The 18,183-nt window shown below is 56.0% G+C and overlaps 2 protein-coding genes across 3 annotated transcripts; both read right to left on the minus strand.

Annotated features, from left to right (window-relative positions):
- Nucleotides 1–4,637: 4,637 nt before the first annotated feature.
- FEV (FEV transcription factor, ETS family member) lies at nucleotides 4,638–8,351 on the minus strand. Its single transcript, XM_055573505.1, has 3 exons — nucleotides 8,273–8,351; nucleotides 7,457–7,531; nucleotides 4,638–5,224 (listed from the first exon to the last, which is right to left on the minus strand). The coding sequence occupies exons 1-3, from the start codon at nucleotides 8,322–8,324 to the stop codon at nucleotides 4,638–4,640; spliced, it is 714 nt and encodes a 237-aa protein (XP_055429480.1). The 5' UTR covers nucleotides 8,325–8,351.
- Nucleotides 8,352–13,340: 4,989 nt separating this feature from the next.
- On the minus strand, nucleotides 13,341–17,539 carry CRYBA2 (crystallin beta A2). 2 transcript variants are annotated; one of them, XM_055573502.1, is made up of 5 exons: nucleotides 16,970–17,539; nucleotides 16,193–16,357; nucleotides 15,236–15,377; nucleotides 14,003–14,145; nucleotides 13,341–13,532 (listed from the first exon to the last, which is right to left on the minus strand). In XM_055573502.1, the coding sequence occupies exons 1-5, from the start codon at nucleotides 17,089–17,091 to the stop codon at nucleotides 13,385–13,387; spliced, it is 720 nt and encodes a 239-aa protein (XP_055429477.1). In that variant the 5' UTR covers nucleotides 17,092–17,539; the 3' UTR covers nucleotides 13,341–13,384. The 2 variants fall into 2 exon arrangements, with proteins under 2 accessions (XP_055429477.1, XP_055429478.1); XM_055573503.1 differs by lacking the exon at nucleotides 16,970–17,539 and adding an exon at nucleotides 16,533–16,679.
- Nucleotides 17,540–18,183: the final 644 nt, after the last annotated feature.

Genomic DNA, 18,183 nt, shown 5'->3' on the forward strand with positions numbered 1-18,183 from the left:
TGTGATCTTATGGACTGTAGCCTTCCCAGATCCTCTGTCCATGAGGTTTTCCAGGCAAGAATACTGGAGTGGGTTGCCGTGCCCTTCTCCAGGGGATCTTCCTGACTCAGGGATCGATCTGTGTAATCCTGGGAGGATGGGGGAGTGATCCTACAACACGGTGACCAAGGCCACCTGGGACTATGGAGAAACCACTCAGAGCACTGGGAGAAGGCCTGGTGAGGAACCTGGTCCTGGGACAAGCCCTGAGACTTTGCCCAAGTTTCTCAACATCTTAGGCTTTGGTTTACTTATCCTCCAAGTGGATAAAGCCATCCCTGCCCCTCTGTCTTCCTCCCTGACCCTGGACAGGATCAATAAATCAATGCATGTGAAGGCGCAAGTGCATGGCAGGGGCTGGGGTGGTGAGTGAGCCATATTTTCACCAGTGACATGAGTGAAGAAAGAGAGAAAAGGCTCAGACCTTCAGGGAATGAAAGAGGGGCTGCACCCTGGACTGGGAGAGAGAAGCAATAGTGGGATCAATACCTTGGAGAGCCAAAGGCCAAGGGATTAAGGGTCAGTACGGACAGGCCTGGGTCATCAGGAAGCTGAGTGTGGCTCCATCAGGGCTTGGGTGGGATGGAATCAATCCAAGACCACAGTAAATGGAATCCCAGAAGAATTATCTGAGAATTAAATAGTAAGTCAGTTGCCAATCTAGGACCAGAACTCAGGTTTTCTAATGCCCAATCCTATAAGCTTCCCAAACTGGCTTGTGTGAAGGAAAGAATAGAGGGGCAGGGTGAGCTCTAAGGATGTGATGTCATAGGTAAGAAAAAGTGAAAGCGAAAGTGAAAGTCACTCAGTTGTGTCCAACTCTTTGCGAACGCATGGACTGTAGCCCACCCAGGCTCCTCTGTCCATGGGATTCTCCAGGCCAGAATACTGGGTGGGTAACCATTCCTTCTCCAGGGGATCTTCCCACCCAGGGATCAAACCCAGGTCTCTCACACTGCAGGCAGATTCTTTACCATCGGAGCCACCAGAGAAGGCCATAGGTAAGAAAACCATCTAATCTAACACTTCCCCTGGCTTCCCAATGATGCCCAAATCCCTCTTTTACCAACTCACTCACAGGACTTTGAATCTCAAAGTCAGCTAACCCACCTCCCTTCTCAACCTTCCAAGGAAGGTTAGTAGTCCAGTGACAAAGCACTCCTCATCAAGGTCCATGGCAGAAGGTTCTTCATGAGATCAAGTTGACATATTTGCCTCACTGTAGTTTTCCACCACGTCTCCCAGTACATGCATCTGGGTGCTCTGCCACAAGAAGCTCTCTGAATAATTGAGGACAGCTTCTGTGCCTCATTCCTTACTGTGATTTCCCAGACCATGTTTCCCATGGTTGGTTTTCCAACATTCTTCCTTCTTCATTTGGTGGGTCCACTATTCTATCTGTTCTCCATTTGATCTTCTCCTGAAAGTGTTATCTATTAATAACACCGTGTACAACATGCTGAGGGCACAATCATTTTTTTTAATTTATTTTTTGACTGTGCTGAATCTTAGTTGCTGCATGTGGGCTTTCTCTAGTTGCAGCGTGCAGAGGCTACTCTCTAGTTGTGGTGTATGAGCTGCTCTTTGGCGTGGTTTCTCTTGTTGTGGAGCACAGGCTCTGTGGCACGTGGGCTTCAGTAGTTGTGGCCTGTGGGCTCGAGAGCACAGGTTCAGTAGTCGTGATGCAGGGTCTTAGTTGCTCCTCGGCAAGTGGAATCTTCCTGGACCAGGGATGGAACCCATGTCCCTTGCATTGGCAGGTGGATTCTTAACCACTGGAACATCAGGGAAGTCCTGGGGGCACAATCATTACAGCAAGTGGATCATTTCCTTCATTCTAGTGTGTCCATAGCTGCATCAATGCATCCTCAGATTACAATGGTTCTTCTGCATTTAGCTTACAGTCTCCCATGTAACATTGTAACTAAGACACCACTCATTTACACATAGGCTCTACCGAGCCCCACCCTTTCATATCTCACACTCTGGCCTTTAGAGATCTAAGTAGAGGATCTCACGCTCCTTGCCAGGAAATTTCACCTTTTTACCTTCAACCCATAATTCTTAGCAGCCCAGATCTTTCTGGAACCTGGTTCTGTCTCCCCTGTGTATTCTTTTCCCCCCAGCTTCTACTCTCTGCAGAGAGGCCCTCTGCCTCTCCCCCGGAGTCACTGAGCTCCTCACCAGGCTAGACTCCTCCCCTGGCCATCTGCTGCCTGAAATACATGATCCCACCCATCCACCTCATGAGGTCTGCAGAGCATAGCAACATGGAACGTGCTGATGCCAGAATGTTAAGGGACTAAGTGTGTGTTAGTTGCTCAGTCATGTCCGACTCTTTGCAACCCCATGGATTATAGCCTGCCAGGCTCCTCTGTCCATGGAGCTTTCCAGGCAAGAATACTGGAGCCAGTTGCCATTTCCTTCTCCAGAAAGGGACTAAAGCAGGCACCATTTAATTCCAAAGGGCATAGAGAAAAAGGAAGGTGATTATGACAAAGGGTTATAAACAGTGACCTCTGTGTAATGAGACTGTAGGTGACTTTTCCCCATGCTTCATTACATATTTCATTCAACTAGTATTTAATGGAGGCCTTGCTGTCTATTTTTCAAATTTTCTATGCTGAGTGTGTTATTTAGAAAACCAGAAAAAAATAAAGTGAAGATGAAAAGAAATACTCTTTCCCTAGATGGACCTCGATTTCATTACCTTTGGGAAGGGGCATTCAGGCTCTCCCTGTACCTATTAATAATTGACCTGCATTTCCTGCCCACAGGGCACAGGGAAATCTCCTCAGCTGCCTTGTGGGAGCCCAGGCAGTCTCCAGGCAACAAATGAGGAACCTTTGGTCCAGGAGGGATATGGCCCCTGGGAAAGAAACACCAGGACCACGGAGAAGGGCTTGCCCTCTGTGTTGCTTCCGTCTAAGGGAACGCATTTAAGGCAGCTTTCCTGCCTACACGTTTTGTAAAAGGCCTGAAGAAAGCGTAAGAGCTGTGGGCCCCGGTGGGCACAGTACTCAGAAAAGCCTCAGGTGATGAATAAAATGGCCCAGCCAGGAGGACCATCCACTTGATCCACTTCTCAGGTTTCTCGAGGTGGGACCTGGGATGCAGGGCTCCTTTGCCCTCCTCTCTGAAAGCCAAATTTGGCTTCCCAGGTGGCACTAGTGGTAAAGAACCCGCCTGCCAATGCAGGAGTCATAAAGGACGAGGGTTCGATCCCTGGGTCGGGAAGATCCTCTGGAGGAGGACATGGCAACCCACTCCAGTGTTGTTGCCTGGAGAATCCCCTGGACAGAGGAGCCTGGCGGGCTACAGCCCATAGGGTCGCAAAGAGTCGACGCGACTGAAGCGGCTGAGCACGCACGCACGCATGTCGGATCCTCAGCTTAGCTGCAAAACCCGGCTCTGGCTTGTCTTCCTCGGACCAGCAGAGGGCGCGCGCCACCCGCGAGAAGGAGGTTTGCAGCCGCAAGCCCGGAGGGGAGAGACCGGCGCAGAGGGGGACGTTCCCCTCTGAAAAAGAATGCAGATCCAGAGAAAAACAGAACGTTGGAGATGCTGCCGGCGGGCGGGGGCGGGGGGTGGTGAGTGGGAGTGAGAAAACAAATCTGAGTGAGGGTAGGATAGGGAGGAGAGGGGAGGTGGGGAAGGGGATGAAATGGTGACTGAGGGATGGTTGAGATGATGTGAAGACGACAAGATAAGTTGGGGTGGAGGTTAGAATGAGGGAAGGAACTTGTGGAAGGACGGGTGCGATGGGAGAAGTCAGGATGGGGTAAGGTGAGAAGGGGCAAGCGGAAGGCCGGGCAAGGCAGGCGGAGGAGGGGTCAGTTGCGAGGGAGGAGGGGGGCTGCAGCTGGAACCCACTCACTAGGAGCTCTGCACTTCCCTTCAGTAGCACCCAAGCCTGCCGGCCCCCATTCTCTGGAGCTTTTCCTTGCCAGGCCTTTCTGCGCACGCCTGAGCTGGGCGTCTGGTTATCTTCCTGCCCCTACCCCTGCCCCTATCCGCCCCCCCACCCAAGTTTCTGGGGCAGCTACAAACAGAGAGAGGAGGCAGCGGGGAGCTTCGGAGCTTTAATAGGTCTGGAAGGGAATAGAAACACCTCAGGTCCAGCGGGAGGGTTGGGGGTGGGGAGGAAGGGGGCCTGGAAGCTACCTAGAAGTGTGTGAGGTGCCGGGAGAGGAGAAGGTGGACTGAGCCGGGCATCGAGGGGCCGGGGCAGGGGGTTGGCATGAGAAAAGATTTGGAATTCGAGAGACGGGTCATATCGAAGGGGCTTTCAGGAGCCAGAGGGAAGCACAGACGGAGGGGAGGGAAAATCCGGAGAGACGCAGGGACCTGGGGTCTAGAAGGTTAGAAGTGGGGGCACAGTCACCCTCCCTCGGGGGCTGAGGGACGAGGCGGGGGCAAATCCCGTGGTAAAGGAAGACTAAGGCGACGTCAGTCCCTTCCCCCCGGGGCTGGGTGCAGAGGGTGGAATTAAATCTGAGCTGGAAAGAACGGAGGGGAGGCCCCGGCCCCCTCTCCCGTATGCGGGTGGGATTGAGCGAGGCTCCCGGCGGCTGGGAGAGGCTCCCGGGGCGCCTGGTCTAGTGGTAATGGCCCCCCAGATGCGAGGCCGCGGCCACCGCGCCGAAAGGCCCGGGCGGGGGCTGCAAGCCCGGGCTGGGGTAGAGCGCAGCGGTGGCGGCGGCCGTGGCGGCGGGGCCCGGGCCCGGCCAGTAGGAGAAGCCGGCGGGCGCAACGCCGGCCGAAGCGGCCATGAGGTTGAGTTTGGAGAGGCCAGGGAAGGGCAGCGGGGCCAGGCCGGCCGGCAGCTTGTAGAGCGCGCCGTCCTGGGCGGCGGCGGCCGCGGCGGCGGCGGCGGCGGCGGCGTGGGCGTGCGCGGGGGGCGGCTGGCAGGCCTGCGCCAGGCCCTGGAAGTCGAAGCGGTAGGCGTAGCGCTTGCCGTGCACCTTGCTCATGATGTTCTTGTCGTAGTAATAGCGCAGCGCGCGGCTCAGCTTGTCGTAGTTCATGTTGGGCTTGCTCTTGCGCTCGCCCCAGCGCCGCGCCACCTCGTCCGGGTCGGTGAGTTTGAACTCGCCGTGGCCGCCCTCCCAGGCGATGCAGCCGGCGTTGGCGCGGTCAGCCAGCAGCTCCAGCAGAAACTGCCATAACTGGATCTGGCCGCTGCCTGTGGGGAAGGGGGCGGTCAACCACAGGCGGAATGAGGGAGGCGAGCGGCGGGGAAGAGGTGGGGTGTGAGAACCCACCATTCACCCCCCCTCCCCCGCAAGTCGGATGTGGGGACCGGTGTCAGGGAGGAAAAGGGCACGTCCAGCTGAGTGGCTGACCAGGGAGGAGATGATCAGTAAAGCCGTCCCTAGGCAGTACCGCGCTTTTGCACAATGGAAACACAACCCCAGGGCGCACAGCTTTGTAAGAATTAGAGAGCGAAGGGAGAGCATCACTTGTTCCATGTGGGGGCAGCGGTACTCCAAGGCACAGGGACTCTTGGAGGTAAGTGAAGGCGGAATGTCAGACCCTCGGCCTGAGAGCCCTTACTCGGTGCAGAGCCTGCACAACCGCTCGGGGTAGCCTACATAGGCGGTTAGCTGGCCACATCCTGCTGGACCACGTCCAGAGATCCAAAGGGAAGAAGTCAGCCTGCAGCAGGATCACTCGGCCCAAGAGACTTGGACCCTCTGCCTGAAGTGAAGAAGAGGTGATGTCTGGCTTCCTTGCCATACCATGTCAGACTGGGATGGGGACAGTGGCTCCCTAAGTGTGAGAGGAACGGCAGCCTCTAAAGTCTCCCACCCTTGCCAGCATCTGGTGCTGGGGCTACTCCAGTTCAGCCTTTTTTTTTTTTCGAAACAGGCGGGATTCCCAGGGTACCAAGGTGTCACAGTTCCCTGGGGACATGATACACAGCTCTCAAGAGAGGAGACCCAGACGCTTCTGTGCTTGGCTCCCTGCCTCCGCCCCATGTTTGGCCAATCTCCAGGCCCTTCTGCCCTGTCCAGATTTTCAGGGTTGCTAGAAAGGGCCAGGAGGTTTTCCCAGATAAGTGGGTAGTGAGAACTCCTGTTTCTCTGTCTTGGAGCTTCAGTCAGACAAGCAGAGAAAAATCTTGATAGAATTAACCCCCCACCACCAGCCCACCCCCACCCACCCCAGTCCTTGCACCTACCGGCACATATACACACACACAGTTTTAGAATAAAATGGATTTTCCTTGAAGTTGTCTGGTTATTGTTTTAAATTGAGCCTGGTGAAGCTCTCTTCTTTTTTCAGTGACTTCCTTAGAACCCAGATGCTGCCCTCCACATAATTTCGACCCCAATCCTTCCACACCAGCTCTGGGAGGGGCTCCCTGGCTCCAGGTCAGGAGCACTGAATTTTAAGGTCAGAAGCATGGCAAGGGGTGGGGGAAATGTGCATCTGGTACTGAGAGATGTAGAGGCTTGGAAACTCATTCCGGCTGGGTGTTGTGTTCCCTTTTAGATAAAGCAGTCGCTGGCCTTGTTTTTCTGGTCATGGTAATTATTGGTCACTTGATGAGATCTAGGGTACCAACTGTGGGGCTTCCCCTGGTAAAGAATCTGCCTGCAATGCAGGAGACACAGGAGATTCACGTTCAGTCTCTGGTTCGGGAAGAACCCCAGGAGAAGAAAATGGCAACCCACTCCACTAATTCATGCCTGGAAAATCCCATGGACAGACGAGCCTGGCGGGCTATAGTCCAAAGGGTCACAAACAGTCAGACATGACTGAGTGACTACGCACAGGGTACCAACTGGGCAGGGACCAGTGGGGAGGCTTTACCTGGTAGGTCAGCCAGGTCCTGCTGCCAACATGGCAAAGCCAAGGGTAATTTAGCGACCAGCCAAGGGCGGGTGGCGGAAGCTGGAAATCAACTGAAATGGCCTAGAGGACTTGGCTCACAGAGCCCGGCTGGCCAGGCCAGTGAGGCAGGTGGGCGCTGGCCCTGGTGCTAATGGTGACTCAGCCTGGAGTGACCTGAGAGTACTTCTCCGGGGTCACCTTGCTGGGTGGTGTCCAAGCCTTGTGCTCCTGCTGCCAGTAGGGAAAGGACACCAAGCACCAGAGCAGGAGAGAAATATTCCCAGCTGAAAAGGGGTGGGGCGGGGTGGGGTGGGGGCGGCAGGATCTTCTCAGCCTGCCCTGGACCGCAGAGTCAACACTGGGTCTCAGAAGGTACCAGAGCCAAAGGCCAAATGAATGTTCACCACCATCCCCGCCAGCCTCCCCACAACCAGGCCCGAACCCGCCGTTTCCCAAAGCCCAGCGTTCCACATCGCTCCCACCCGCCGTTGGGGTGACAGTGGCGCCTGTCTGTATGCGGTGGGTGCCCCGGGACCCCATCCTCGACTCTGCCCGTACACTCCGGCGGCCAACTCACCTTTCTGTACCGCTGGGCTCAGCGGTCCCCAGCCCGGGCTCTTTCCTTCCTTGAAGAGACCGTCTCCGACGGGATCTGTGGCAGCAAGAGAGAAGAGTCAAGCGGATCCGGGCGGAGGTTGCCGACTTGACCAAAAGACCCCGAGGCCAAGGCTCAAGGAGGAAGTGGGGCGTGCCATGGTTCCCGGGCGAGAGGCTGGGGGCCCTATCCGTCCGGCTCCTCCTCCCGGAGCCTGGCCCCGGCGCGCGCCGCGCGGAGCCCCTCCATAACGCCCAAGTCAGGAAACGCGTCCAGGAAAAAGGAAATCCGCTTTCCGAACGGGCCGGCGGGAGCCTTATAAAGCCGAGCGGGGTTTGCGCCAGCCGATCTGGAGCGCGCAGAGCCCACCGGAGATGAGAGGACGCCTGGAAGGCTGGGCTGGTGAGAACGCTCGGAGCACGGAGGTGAGGAGCCACGAGGGCGCTCGGGCCACGCCCGGCTGACCACAGCCTCCCAACACTGCACTCACACTCAGTCCCTTGCTACACTGAAGACCCCTGCTCCCCTACCAGGCTCTTTCAGCCCCCAGCCGGAGCTCCTGGCTTTCCAGGCTCTCAGTGTGCTCACTTCAAGTCCTCTAGACCTCACACTTAAACCTCAAAGCGCTCCACCTGCTTTTAAGGTTTCCTGATGCCCTAGCTGGCTCAGTTCTGCCAGCGATCCGAGTCTCTGGACCGCGCCCCCTTCCCTTGGACCCCAGCATCCCCGTCCCAAGCCCTAACCCAGATTTCCCGCCCCGGGTCCCGGTGCCTCCAGCCCCCAGCTGGTCCCTGGTACCTGGCAGGTACATGTTGATCAGCAGGGGCTGGGAGGCGCCGCTCTGTCTCATCGCCGCCAGGAACTGGGTGGTGGGAGGTGGGGGGGGGGTGGGAATGGGAGAGGGGGGGGATCGCGTCAGGCTTTGAGCTCCGGGGCACAGATCCCCGCCCGAGGCGACCGAGGTGGCAGGGAGAAGAAGGCGGCGCTGGGTCCAGCAGGGCCGGGCGGGAGGGGGCTGCCCGAGTGTGGCGGGGGATATGGGGTGCGGGGGAGGGGGGTCCTGGAGCGACGCTCCCAGCTACCAGGCTGTTCGGAACCCTCCGGCCCCCAGCGCGGGCAGGGGCCGCAATTTCCGTTTTAATTAAAGAGCTGCCGCCTCGGCCCCCCGGACCCCGCCCCCGCCCCTCTTATCGCCCCATCGCAATAAAGTCTCCAACGTGCCGCGCGGCAGCCAAGCGCACCAGGCAGCCCCCCGCACCCCGCAACCCGGGAGACGCGCGGGGGATGGGCCTGGGCCTGGCGCTCTGATAGGGGTCAGGAGCCCATTTCTTTTCCGCCTCCCTGACTCTGAGCAAACAGCAACGGGGTGGACTACCCCGGCCCCACCTCGGACCCCCGGGGCCACAACGCGGGGAGGAGGAGGCTCACTCCTCTTCATCCATTCCCCCCACCTCACTGCTCCACTCTCCTCCCCTTCCTCCCCCCACCCCTACCCGGGTTCCCGTCTCCAGGCTGCGTTATCTGCATCTTCACTTTTAAATTTCCGCTTCCCTCCCTCTCGCCTGTCTCTGCGCTCCGGGTCGGCAGCCGTTGCTCTCTTTATCTGCCCCCCTCCATCCTCGCTTCTTCTGCCTCCTCCTCCTCCACTCTCTGCTCTTCCCTAAAGACCCGATCTCCTTCACTGATTCCCTCTTGTTTCCCCAGGTTTCCTGTCTTTCCAGGGCTCCCAGGCCCCTGGGCCATCACTGGGGTGTCTCCCTTACAACTTTTAGTGGGTTGCCCTTCCTCTCCTTTTCTAAGTCTTTCCTTCTTTCACCGAGTCTCTCCTCCGCCTCTCCCAATCCCCCCTTCTGTCTCCTCTCTACCTCTTTCCCTTCCTTTTCTCATTGATTTGTTCCCACTAATTTATGGCATATGGTAGACTCGTGATCTTCCTTCCATTCCCACCCACCATAACCACTTCTCTCCTATCTCTGCCCATCTCTTGTCATCCCAGCTTAACCATCCACCCTAACAACTACTCCTGATTACCCCTGAACTAGGCTACAATTGACACCTTGCTCTAGCAGAAGAGGAGTGAAAACAGGTGTACTGTACAAGGCCCCCAACCCGGGGAAAGTGGAAGTAAATCCACTCTGGAAAAGGGACAAAGGCGGGTATGTGGTTCCAGGTGGTGGCCTGGAGTCTCTGGGTACAGGTGAGGCTTCCTGGCTCTGGAGAAGTGCATCTGGAGGGATGCTGGCTGAAACTGAGGCTCTGGGCCCGGAGCACCACCTGCAGCCATACAGCACCTGGTGACTCCAGGCAGAACTGGTAAACGCAAAGCCTTTCTTTCCCACTGCTTGACTTGAGGAGACAGGAGGCCTGGACTTCAGGGCACTTGGATTGGAGCGAGCAGGTTACCTGTAAGATCCCTGGTCCTGGGATGCCTGACTGAGAATGGCTGGGAAGTCCAGCTTGAGGTGGGGACCCTGTGCATTCTTTACTTGCTGTGACTGCTGGGTTGTTCCTCCTTCCTGGGATGCCTGACTGAGAATGGCTGGGAAGTCCAGCTTGAGGTGGGGACCCTGTGCATTCTGTACTTGCTGTGACTGCTGGGTTGTTCCTCCTTCCTGGTGGAGGGTACAAAAATCAGAAGGAGCCAAGGAGGAGTGTGGGAGGAAATGGGGGAATCCCAGGACCCTAGAGGATCCTCAAGGGATACGGATGGAGGCTTCAGGATGTGGAGGTGGAATCCTGTGGGGAAAAGATGAGCGGCTGGGATGCTGGCTGGGGACAAAATTCAGGGCTTCGAAGGAGCAGAGCATCTTGAGGGTGGGGCCAAAGTCTTACTCCCTCTCCTTCAAGCCTTCTGTCACTTCCCCAGATAGAATATGAGAAGCAGGAGACCAGCGTTGCAAGAGTGGGGAGGCAGAAAGTTTCACTCATTTAATGGTCTCAGCAGAAGGCTGAGGGAGAAAGGAGAGGCACTTAGAGTGGAGGTCTGTCCAGACATCCCAGGTCCAAGCTGGTGAAGAACCAACACCTCAGGCTCTGCCTCACCTCCCTGAGGACTGAGGGGCTGAAGGCATGGGTGGGCTCTCAGAAGAGTTTGTGAGGGAGTGAGGGGTGAGCCCCGACCTCATGTGGATCTTGGCCGCGTCCCTAGCAATGAGATGACTTTTTCCATCCCCTTTGACCTTTGGCTGAGTGCAACCAATGAGCAGGTCTAGGCAGCTTCCACCATCACCTCCCACCTGACAGGGTGTGGGTCCCACAGGGTTCTGCACATCCCATCAGCCTGCCCAGAACAGGAGGATGGGAAGGTGGTTCCCTGATGGCTTTGTGGGTAAAGAATCTGCCTGCAATGCAAGAGACATGGCAGACATGGATCCCTGCAAGATGCAAGTTCAATCCTTGGATCAGGAAGATCCCTAGAGAATGAAATGGCAATCCACTCCACTCTTCTTGCCTGGAAAATTTCATGGACAGAGGAGCCTGGCAGGGTGCAGTCCAAAGGGTCTCAAAGAGTTGGACATGACCGAAGGACTAAGCACGCAAGATGAAAACACCCAGGCCCAGCCTGGCATCTGTGCCTCTTTCTCTTTAGTTGCTGGTGTGGAGGGCAGAGTTGGACCCCAAGGTCTAAGAAAACCTAGAAGGTCCATCCATGCTGGCAAAGGCTGCAACAAATATTAGCTCCCCCAACTCCTTCATTGTACAGGTGGGGACACTGAGACCTAGAGACAGGGTGCACCCTGATCAGTGTCACACTGCGTTCCCGAAGGCATCTTGCTGGGTGTTTTTGGTAACCATGGACCTTCCTGGAGGGAGGGCAGTTCAACTGATGGAGGATACCAGATCTCCCTTTGCCCATTACCTGCCCCAAAGCAGGTGGTGGGGGAGATGACTTGCTGGGCCATGAGGCCAGTTTGCCTGGGTCTGGGCTCAACTCTTCCATTTTCTAGTTTGTGTGGTTTTGGAGAAAGTTACATCACCTCTGTACCTTAGTCTCTTCATCTGTTAGATAGGGATTAGAATACAAACTATACAGAATTATTAGGCTTATATAACATGCTGAGTGCTCAGATAAAGCTGCATATATGTAGCTGTTACTATTACCAACCCCCGAGGTAATAGGTCACAGGTAGGAGCCTGTGACCATGCAGGAACCCCAGACTCCTCTGGAGGCCACAGAGGTTTGGGGCTCTGCTGAGGCCTGAGGCTTTTGACCACAGCTCAGATCAGCCTCCGCTTAACAGCCTGGATTTGGGGTCAGAAGCCCTGTGTTCAGGTCCTGGCTTTGTCACCAATTAAATAGATAACCTCATCCATTTAAGGCTTCTCCTTCTCTGAGGCGTTCCAGTTTCTGCATTGGTGAAATTGGTGAAGAATGGAAGCTGTTAGGAGGATTAAATGCAACAGGGGCCATGGACTCTCAAACCCATCCAGGTATAAAGCAGAATTCATACTCTATCTAGAACTCTGTCCTTGGTCCTCTGACCCAACCTTGAGATCCATGGGGGAAGGCAGGGTCTATGGTAACTGTCCTAGTGCTTTTCTGAATTACAAGCATTTTCAGGGGGTTCTCCTTGAATCCTCACAATCCTTGTCCTGTGAGAGAGACAAGGCAGGAATCTGTAGCTCCAGTTTCCAAGTGAGGGAATTGAGGCTAGGGGATGTTATGTGGCTGGGCCCCAGGTGTTCTGACTTCTGGTCTGGGGAGTCTTCCCAAGGGAGCAGATGCCTAACTTTGCCCAGCTGGGCCCCTGGAACTGCCCAGGTCCAAGTCTGAGTTTTCTTCAACATTGCCTTGACTCTCCCAGACAGAGGCAATGATCTGGGCCAACCCTCCCTGTGGCTATATCCACTAGGGGCTTGAAAACTCAAGCATCCCTGAGGGACAGGATGAAGGGCATCCCAAGGGTCTTGAATATCCTGCCTATATGGGGCTGAGATGATCATAAACTGGGTCAAAGAAGGAACTAGGAAGAAGCTATACTGGTGCCATGGACTCTAATGGCTGCTACCACACTCAGCCCCAAAAACATGGCTATGAGCTTCTACCATCTACCCCAGAACGCAGGCCTGCTGCAGTCAGTGACTTGGGGGTGGTCTCTCCAGCTCACTGGTCTTCTGAAGAGTGGGAAGGAAGAATGAGAAGGGAGTTGTTTGAGACAGCCGAGAGGCAAGGTATGAAGATGTTTTGTAAAATGCTTGAGTTCACTACCACATGAAGGATTGCTATTCAAAGGGTCTGAGGCTCAGCTTAGAGATAGGATGTCTCCCCTAGAAGGCAGTGGGACCTCCCACCAATTACCCCTCTCACACCCTTGCTCCTCTGTCTGGCGGAGATTCTACATAACTGGGAAGTGGGTGCAAGTTTCCCTCAGGCTGGATAGGGAGCCAGGATGAAGAGAAAGGCTGGAAATGCCTGTGAGGGGTGGGGGTTAGAGAGGAGCCCAAAGGGGTTCCTGCGCAGAGTTAAGGACGCCTTGCCCTGTATGATGGTGCCTGGCCCAGGGGGACTGTGTGAAGGTTGAAATTCAGCTATGAGCCCTGCCATGGCATGGTGTGCACTCAAACCAGGGGATGGCAAAGGCACTATCTGGGCTAGCAGGACCCCCTGGTCCAAGCTGATAGGTCTCTATCATGGAGAGGTGTGGGGCTGGCTGCATTTAACAAGTTCCTCAGGATGGTTAGCAGCAGTTTCATCTCAGCCCCATCTCAGCCACTTAGATCCTAAGCCAGTGTAGGCTCCATAGTCAAGGATCCTGGAGCCCAAGGGAATGGTTACTATGGCAGAGAAAGACTCTTAGAAAGATGAGGGTGAAGGTCACAAAGCAAGACACCAAGAAGGAGGCAAGAGGGGCAGGCAGGTTCAGGAGCCTTTATTGAGGGTCCTCAGGGGAGGTGCTGGGGCTGTGAAACTTAGTGCTGGACTCTCCGGATGGACTGCAGTTGCCCGGTGTGGGCCTGTGTGCCGAATTCGCTGTAGTTACGGAACTCCCCACTGTGGCGGTCCCGCTCCAACACATACTGGTAGCCCCGGTAGCCCGGATACTGGTAGGCCACCCACCTAGATGAGTGAAGGCACAGGGGTGATAAGTAGGCTCTGCCCCCACCCCCAGTGATGTCTCCATTGCCGGTCCTCTCAGCTCCCAATTCCCACCTCCAAAATCATGGCTTCAGTTTTCCCTACATGGTCTCTCCCTGCCCTGTCTACTGCTCCAGGTCTTCCTAACACCTTCCTCATCTCATTGCCTATTCCCACCCTCCATTGCCTCCTCACTCAGGTTTTCAATTCCTTCCTCTACCCCACATTGCTCCCCTGACTCCTAGTCTCCTATTACCTGCCCCCGCCTTCCCCATCTTCTCCATCATCTCACTTCCCCTTGCCTCTAAGTCTCCCACGACCTCACTCCTCCAATCCCCCATCCCCCAACATGTATGTTCATGTGTCTCTTAGCACTGTCACCTTTCCTCACCCTCCTCCCTGGTCCCCATTGCCTCCCTGCTCTACTCCCCTGTTGCAGTCCCAGGACTCACGCTCCAGAGCTGACTTTGAGGGAACCCACATCCTTGCTGGCCCAGCCCATGGAAGGCAGGGATGGGTAGTCATCATTGAGTTCAAACTTGCAGCCCTGGAAGTTTTCCCCCTCAAACAGTGTCACACGACTGTCACTGTGGTTCTGAGGAACAACAAGGGGAAGTGGACAGGTCAGACCCTCCAAAGAGGTGCTAATGGATACATTCTCAGCCCCACTCCTCCAGTCCTCCTGCCCAACACAAGCAGTGAAGACAGGGTCTACAAGCACACCCAGAGTTCACTCCATCAGCTCCATATCAGTCTGGGAAGCTGGTGTGCTCAGAAGTCCCAAGCCTGGTCCCTTCTATGGCTTTGGATTGGGGTGTTGAGACTAGAAGGGGGATTTCCAGAGACCCTTCCAGGTCAAAAATAAATAATCTTGTGACATGGGCCTGTTTTGCAGGAGGAAAATTAGAGGTCCTAAGAGAAATCTGGTCCACTATGCAAGACAGTTTCCCAAAGGTCTCATTGACTATCCACTCCCCTGCCCAGGACCCTGGGCATAGCCACTCATAGGGTAGGACCCAGCGAAGAGTGATGGCAGAATCATCAGTGTTTGTTGAGTCTGGGCTCCCCTTGTCCCAGGACCTTCTCCCTGCAGGACTCCTTGGCTGCTTCCTGGAATGGAGAACCTGGCCTGAGTCAGTACCTGCTCTCTGTCCTCCACCCCACAGCCCCAGATCCTCCCCTCCAGTATATTTGATTCATTAACAACCCTTTCCCCCCCTCCCCGAAACATACACACCCAGACCATCCCTTTTCCAACCTTGATCCCTGATTGAGTTCTAGTCTTGTCTGCATGTTAAGTTTTGTGAGCAGAGGTAAACCACTTTGCCCTTCGAGCCCCATTTCCACACCAATGTATAAGGTTAACAACAGTTACCCCAACCTCACAGGGCTGTGTGAAAACAAAAGCGCTCGCTGATGAGTGTGGACGACTGGAAGTGAGAAATGGAGCTCAAGATGGTCACGGTTGTGGCACTGTCCATGGTGCTGATTTCTGACGCCTGGTTTAGCCCACAGTTTAAACTTTTGGAGAACTCTCTGGTTCTGAGAAGTAATGCCGCTACTACCCGTCTAGGAGTTGTGTTTACACACCCCTGTACAGTGAGTGGATGGTCTTTCCCAGGTGCTGTGGTGGAGCCAGGACCTGGAGCTAGGCTGCAGGGGAGGAGGGGGAGGGCTGTGCTTACCGCGCAGAGCACTGGCCGGAAGGAGAGCAGCTGGTCGCTGTGGTGGCCGGCACTGCCGCTCCAGGCACTCCAGCGAGGATAGTCACCCTTCTCTAGAATGAACTGCTGTCCTTGGAAGTCAGGGTACTCGAAGGCCACCCAACTGGGGGAAGATAAGGGAAGCTGGGAGGCCTCTGCTCCAGCCTCATTCATTCCTCTCTCCCCAACCCCCACCTCCCAGCCTCACACCCGCTTGCTTGCTAGGAAAACCAATCTTTTCCTCCACCCCAGGCCCCTCCCCGGGCACTCTCATCCCAAGGCAACTCAGTCCCTCTAGAGGCTAGAAACCCAAAGCCGGCTGCTATCTGGGGCTGGAGGGGTCCAGGATTCCAGCTCAAGGCTCCCAGGCTGGAAAGAATTTTCCAGTCTATGAGAATCACTCGAACAAACATGTCTACCTCAAGGATAGGTCCCTGCAAATGTAGGTGTAGGAAGCCCCTAACCTGTGGTAGCAACCTGTGATAGCAACAAACTGTAATAGCTCTGGGACCTCAGCTTTCCCGAGGGCCCCAGTCTCTAGGAAGCCAGGGTGGGGGGAGTGGAAGGGACTTGGCTTTTTGTTGTTGTTGTTGTTAAAAGAAGCTTAGAGACATCTAACTTTGGAGAGGACAAAACTATGCTGTGAACTAACCCCTTCAGGGCTCAAGCTGGCCTCACGGAGTCCTGCCAAGTGTTGCTTCTTGCCTTTATCCCTTTGGCTCGCACGAGGATACAGTCTGTCTCGTGATTTGTCTTGGGGCTGGTGGGGAGTTTTGAGGACACCTAGGGTTTTTCTATCTTGGTGGGTCTCTCTCAGGCAGGGTTTCTCTACAGTCTGGGGAATGGAGGGCTGGGAGTCAAGGTCCCAGTTTCGGAGCTTGGGCCAGGGGAGCCTGGCGCCTCTCAACCCAGCCCAACCATGCCGGGGGCATCACTCACGCGCCATTTTCCACCTTGACCGAGCGCACCCGGCGCAGGCCTCCGCGCTCGCCGATGTTGGCGCAGTCACTCAGCAGCCTGCAGCGGCGGCCCTGGAAGTCCTCCTCATCCCAGAGTGTGAGGCTGGCGGGCGCGGGACCCTGCGCGGGGGCGCTGCTCATGGCGCTGTGGACAAGGACGGGACCAGGCGCTCAGCGTCCCCAGAGCCCCCTCCCGGCCCAGACCCGCCCGATCCCGGTGGGAGGTGAAGGACCCGCGGTTTGGACCCGAGCTGCTAGCAGCTCTTTTCCATCTCGCCCTCCCCGCCCGAATAGACCCCGCCCCAGCTCCGAATATTCACCAGGTAGGTGGGCGAGCGCGGTACCGACGGAAATGGAGAGGCTGCGCGAGGGCTGGGCGTGCGGGGCTTTATACCAGGCCTCATCCCCTCCCCGCATCCTCTCCCGCCCGGGTGGGGGGAGCTGAGTCAGCGGGCAGGCTGCGGTCAGCTCTGGTGTCCCCGGGCGTGGGGGTGGGGCCGAGGCCTTTCCCGCAGCCGCTGACCTGGCCCCAGCCCTCGGGGATGACAATAGAAAGTGCTGAGATACACGTCCGGGGCCCGCCACAGCCGAGGCTGACTCCGCTTTTTCTTTCTGGGGGGCCTGAGCCAGGCAAGGCGCACCCTCACTGGCCCAGACCCTCAGGGATAGAGGTGCCAGGCCACCCTGTGACCATCCCGCGAAAACCGCGCTATCCCGACTAGAGATGCTGAAGCTCTTCCCAGCGTCTAAACTCCACCTTTTCTTCAGCCCTAGGTCGAGGCTTCTCTTTCGGGCGACGCTAGGGAGGAAGTAGACAAGTCTCCCCACAAGCGACCTTCCTACGACGCTCAGCCCTCTTTTCCCTGGAAGGTGGGCCATCGCGGCCCTGCTCCTCTCAAGCTTGAGTTCCCAGACTCCGCGCCAGAGCTCTCAGAGTTTTCTTGCAGGATGGTGCTGAGAAGAGACGATGACCAAGACTCGCCGCAAGACGGCGCTGAGCGAAGGGAATGAAGCGCCCGGGGGAAGGCACGGATTTACACAACATTTAGGGAGTGGCGGTCGTTTGAACGCTGTTTGGCATTACCTTTCTTTGGGATTGGAATGCAAACCGACTTCTTCCAGTCCTGCGACCACTGTTGAGTTTTCCAAATTTGCTGGCATATTGAGTGCAGCACTTTAACAGCATCATCTTTTAGGATTTGAAATAGCTCAGCTGGAATTCCATCACGATCTCCACGAGCTTTGTTCCTAGTGATGCTGCCTGCTTAGTGATGCGCTGCAGTAGGTAGGTAAAAACGCTTTCGACTGATGCGCGGCTGGAACTGCGACGCGGCCCGCCACCAGGCAGAGCTTCTGGGTCTGGGACCCCCGGCCCCAACTTCAGCCTGAGAGCCAGCCGCTGATTATTGAGCGCCTAGGTCGGGTCACACCCTCCGCTCAGAGCTTTTACGTGCGTGATCTCAACTAATTCTCGCACCTATCTGTTGAGGCAGACGCTGCTGTTGGCTGACGTTTCACAGAAGATCCTGCGGCCCAGAGGGTAACACCTGGACGCAGTCCAGGAGGTGTCACAACTGAGAAGTGGCCCAGCTGAAGTGTGACCCTGGGGTTTCCGTTTTGACTATAGATCCTAGGCTCTTGATTTCCCAGTGGCGCAGTGGTAAAGAATCCACCTACCAATGCAGGAGACACAAGAGATAGGGTAGGATCCCTAAGATGGGAAGATCGCCTGGAGTAGGAAATAGCAACTCACTCCAGTATTCTTGCCTGGAGAATCCCAATGGAGAGAGGAACCGGGCAGGCTACAGTCTGAGGGGTCACAAAGAGTCTGACTCCAGGAATTAGGCACGGACTAGGCCTCCTAGGCTGTTAACCCCAAACCCACTGCATTGTGGGAGGGTGGCAGGGGAAAGGTAGGGTCTGGGGAGGGAGAAATTTAAGGGGAAAGGCTTGGAGCCCCAAGGCAAGTTC

The sequence above is a fragment of the Bubalus kerabau genome, chromosome 3, assembly GCF_029407905.1.
Source record: "Bubalus kerabau isolate K-KA32 ecotype Philippines breed swamp buffalo chromosome 3, PCC_UOA_SB_1v2, whole genome shotgun sequence".
NCBI classification, from domain to species: Eukaryota; Metazoa; Chordata; class Mammalia; order Artiodactyla; family Bovidae; genus Bubalus; species Bubalus kerabau.

Bases quoted from the DNA above. Each gene is read 5' to 3' on its own strand.
- FEV (XM_055573505.1), bottom strand. From the start codon at position 8,324: ATGAGACAGAGCGGCGCCTCCCAGCCCCTGCTGATCAACATGTACCTG. The intron at 7,532-8,272 runs GTACCAGGGACC...TTGCTGCCACAG, and splicing joins GATCAACATGTACCTGCCAG to ATCCCGTCGGAGACGGTCTC. The intron at 5,225-7,456 runs GTGAGTTGGCCG...CCTTCCCCACAG, and splicing joins GAGCCCAGCGGTACAGAAAG to GCAGCGGCCAGATCCAGTTA.
- CRYBA2 (XM_055573502.1), bottom strand. From the start codon at position 17,091: ATGGCCCACCTTCCAGGGAAAAGAGGGCTGAGCGTCGTAGGAAGGTCG. The intron at 16,358-16,969 runs GTGGAGTTTAGA...CCTTGTCCACAG, and splicing joins GACCTAGGGCTGAAGAAAAG to CGCCATGAGCAGCGCCCCCG. The intron at 13,533-14,002 runs GTGAGTCCTGGG...TCACTCATCTAG, and splicing joins CTCAAAGTCAGCTCTGGAGC to GTGGGTGGCCTACCAGTATC.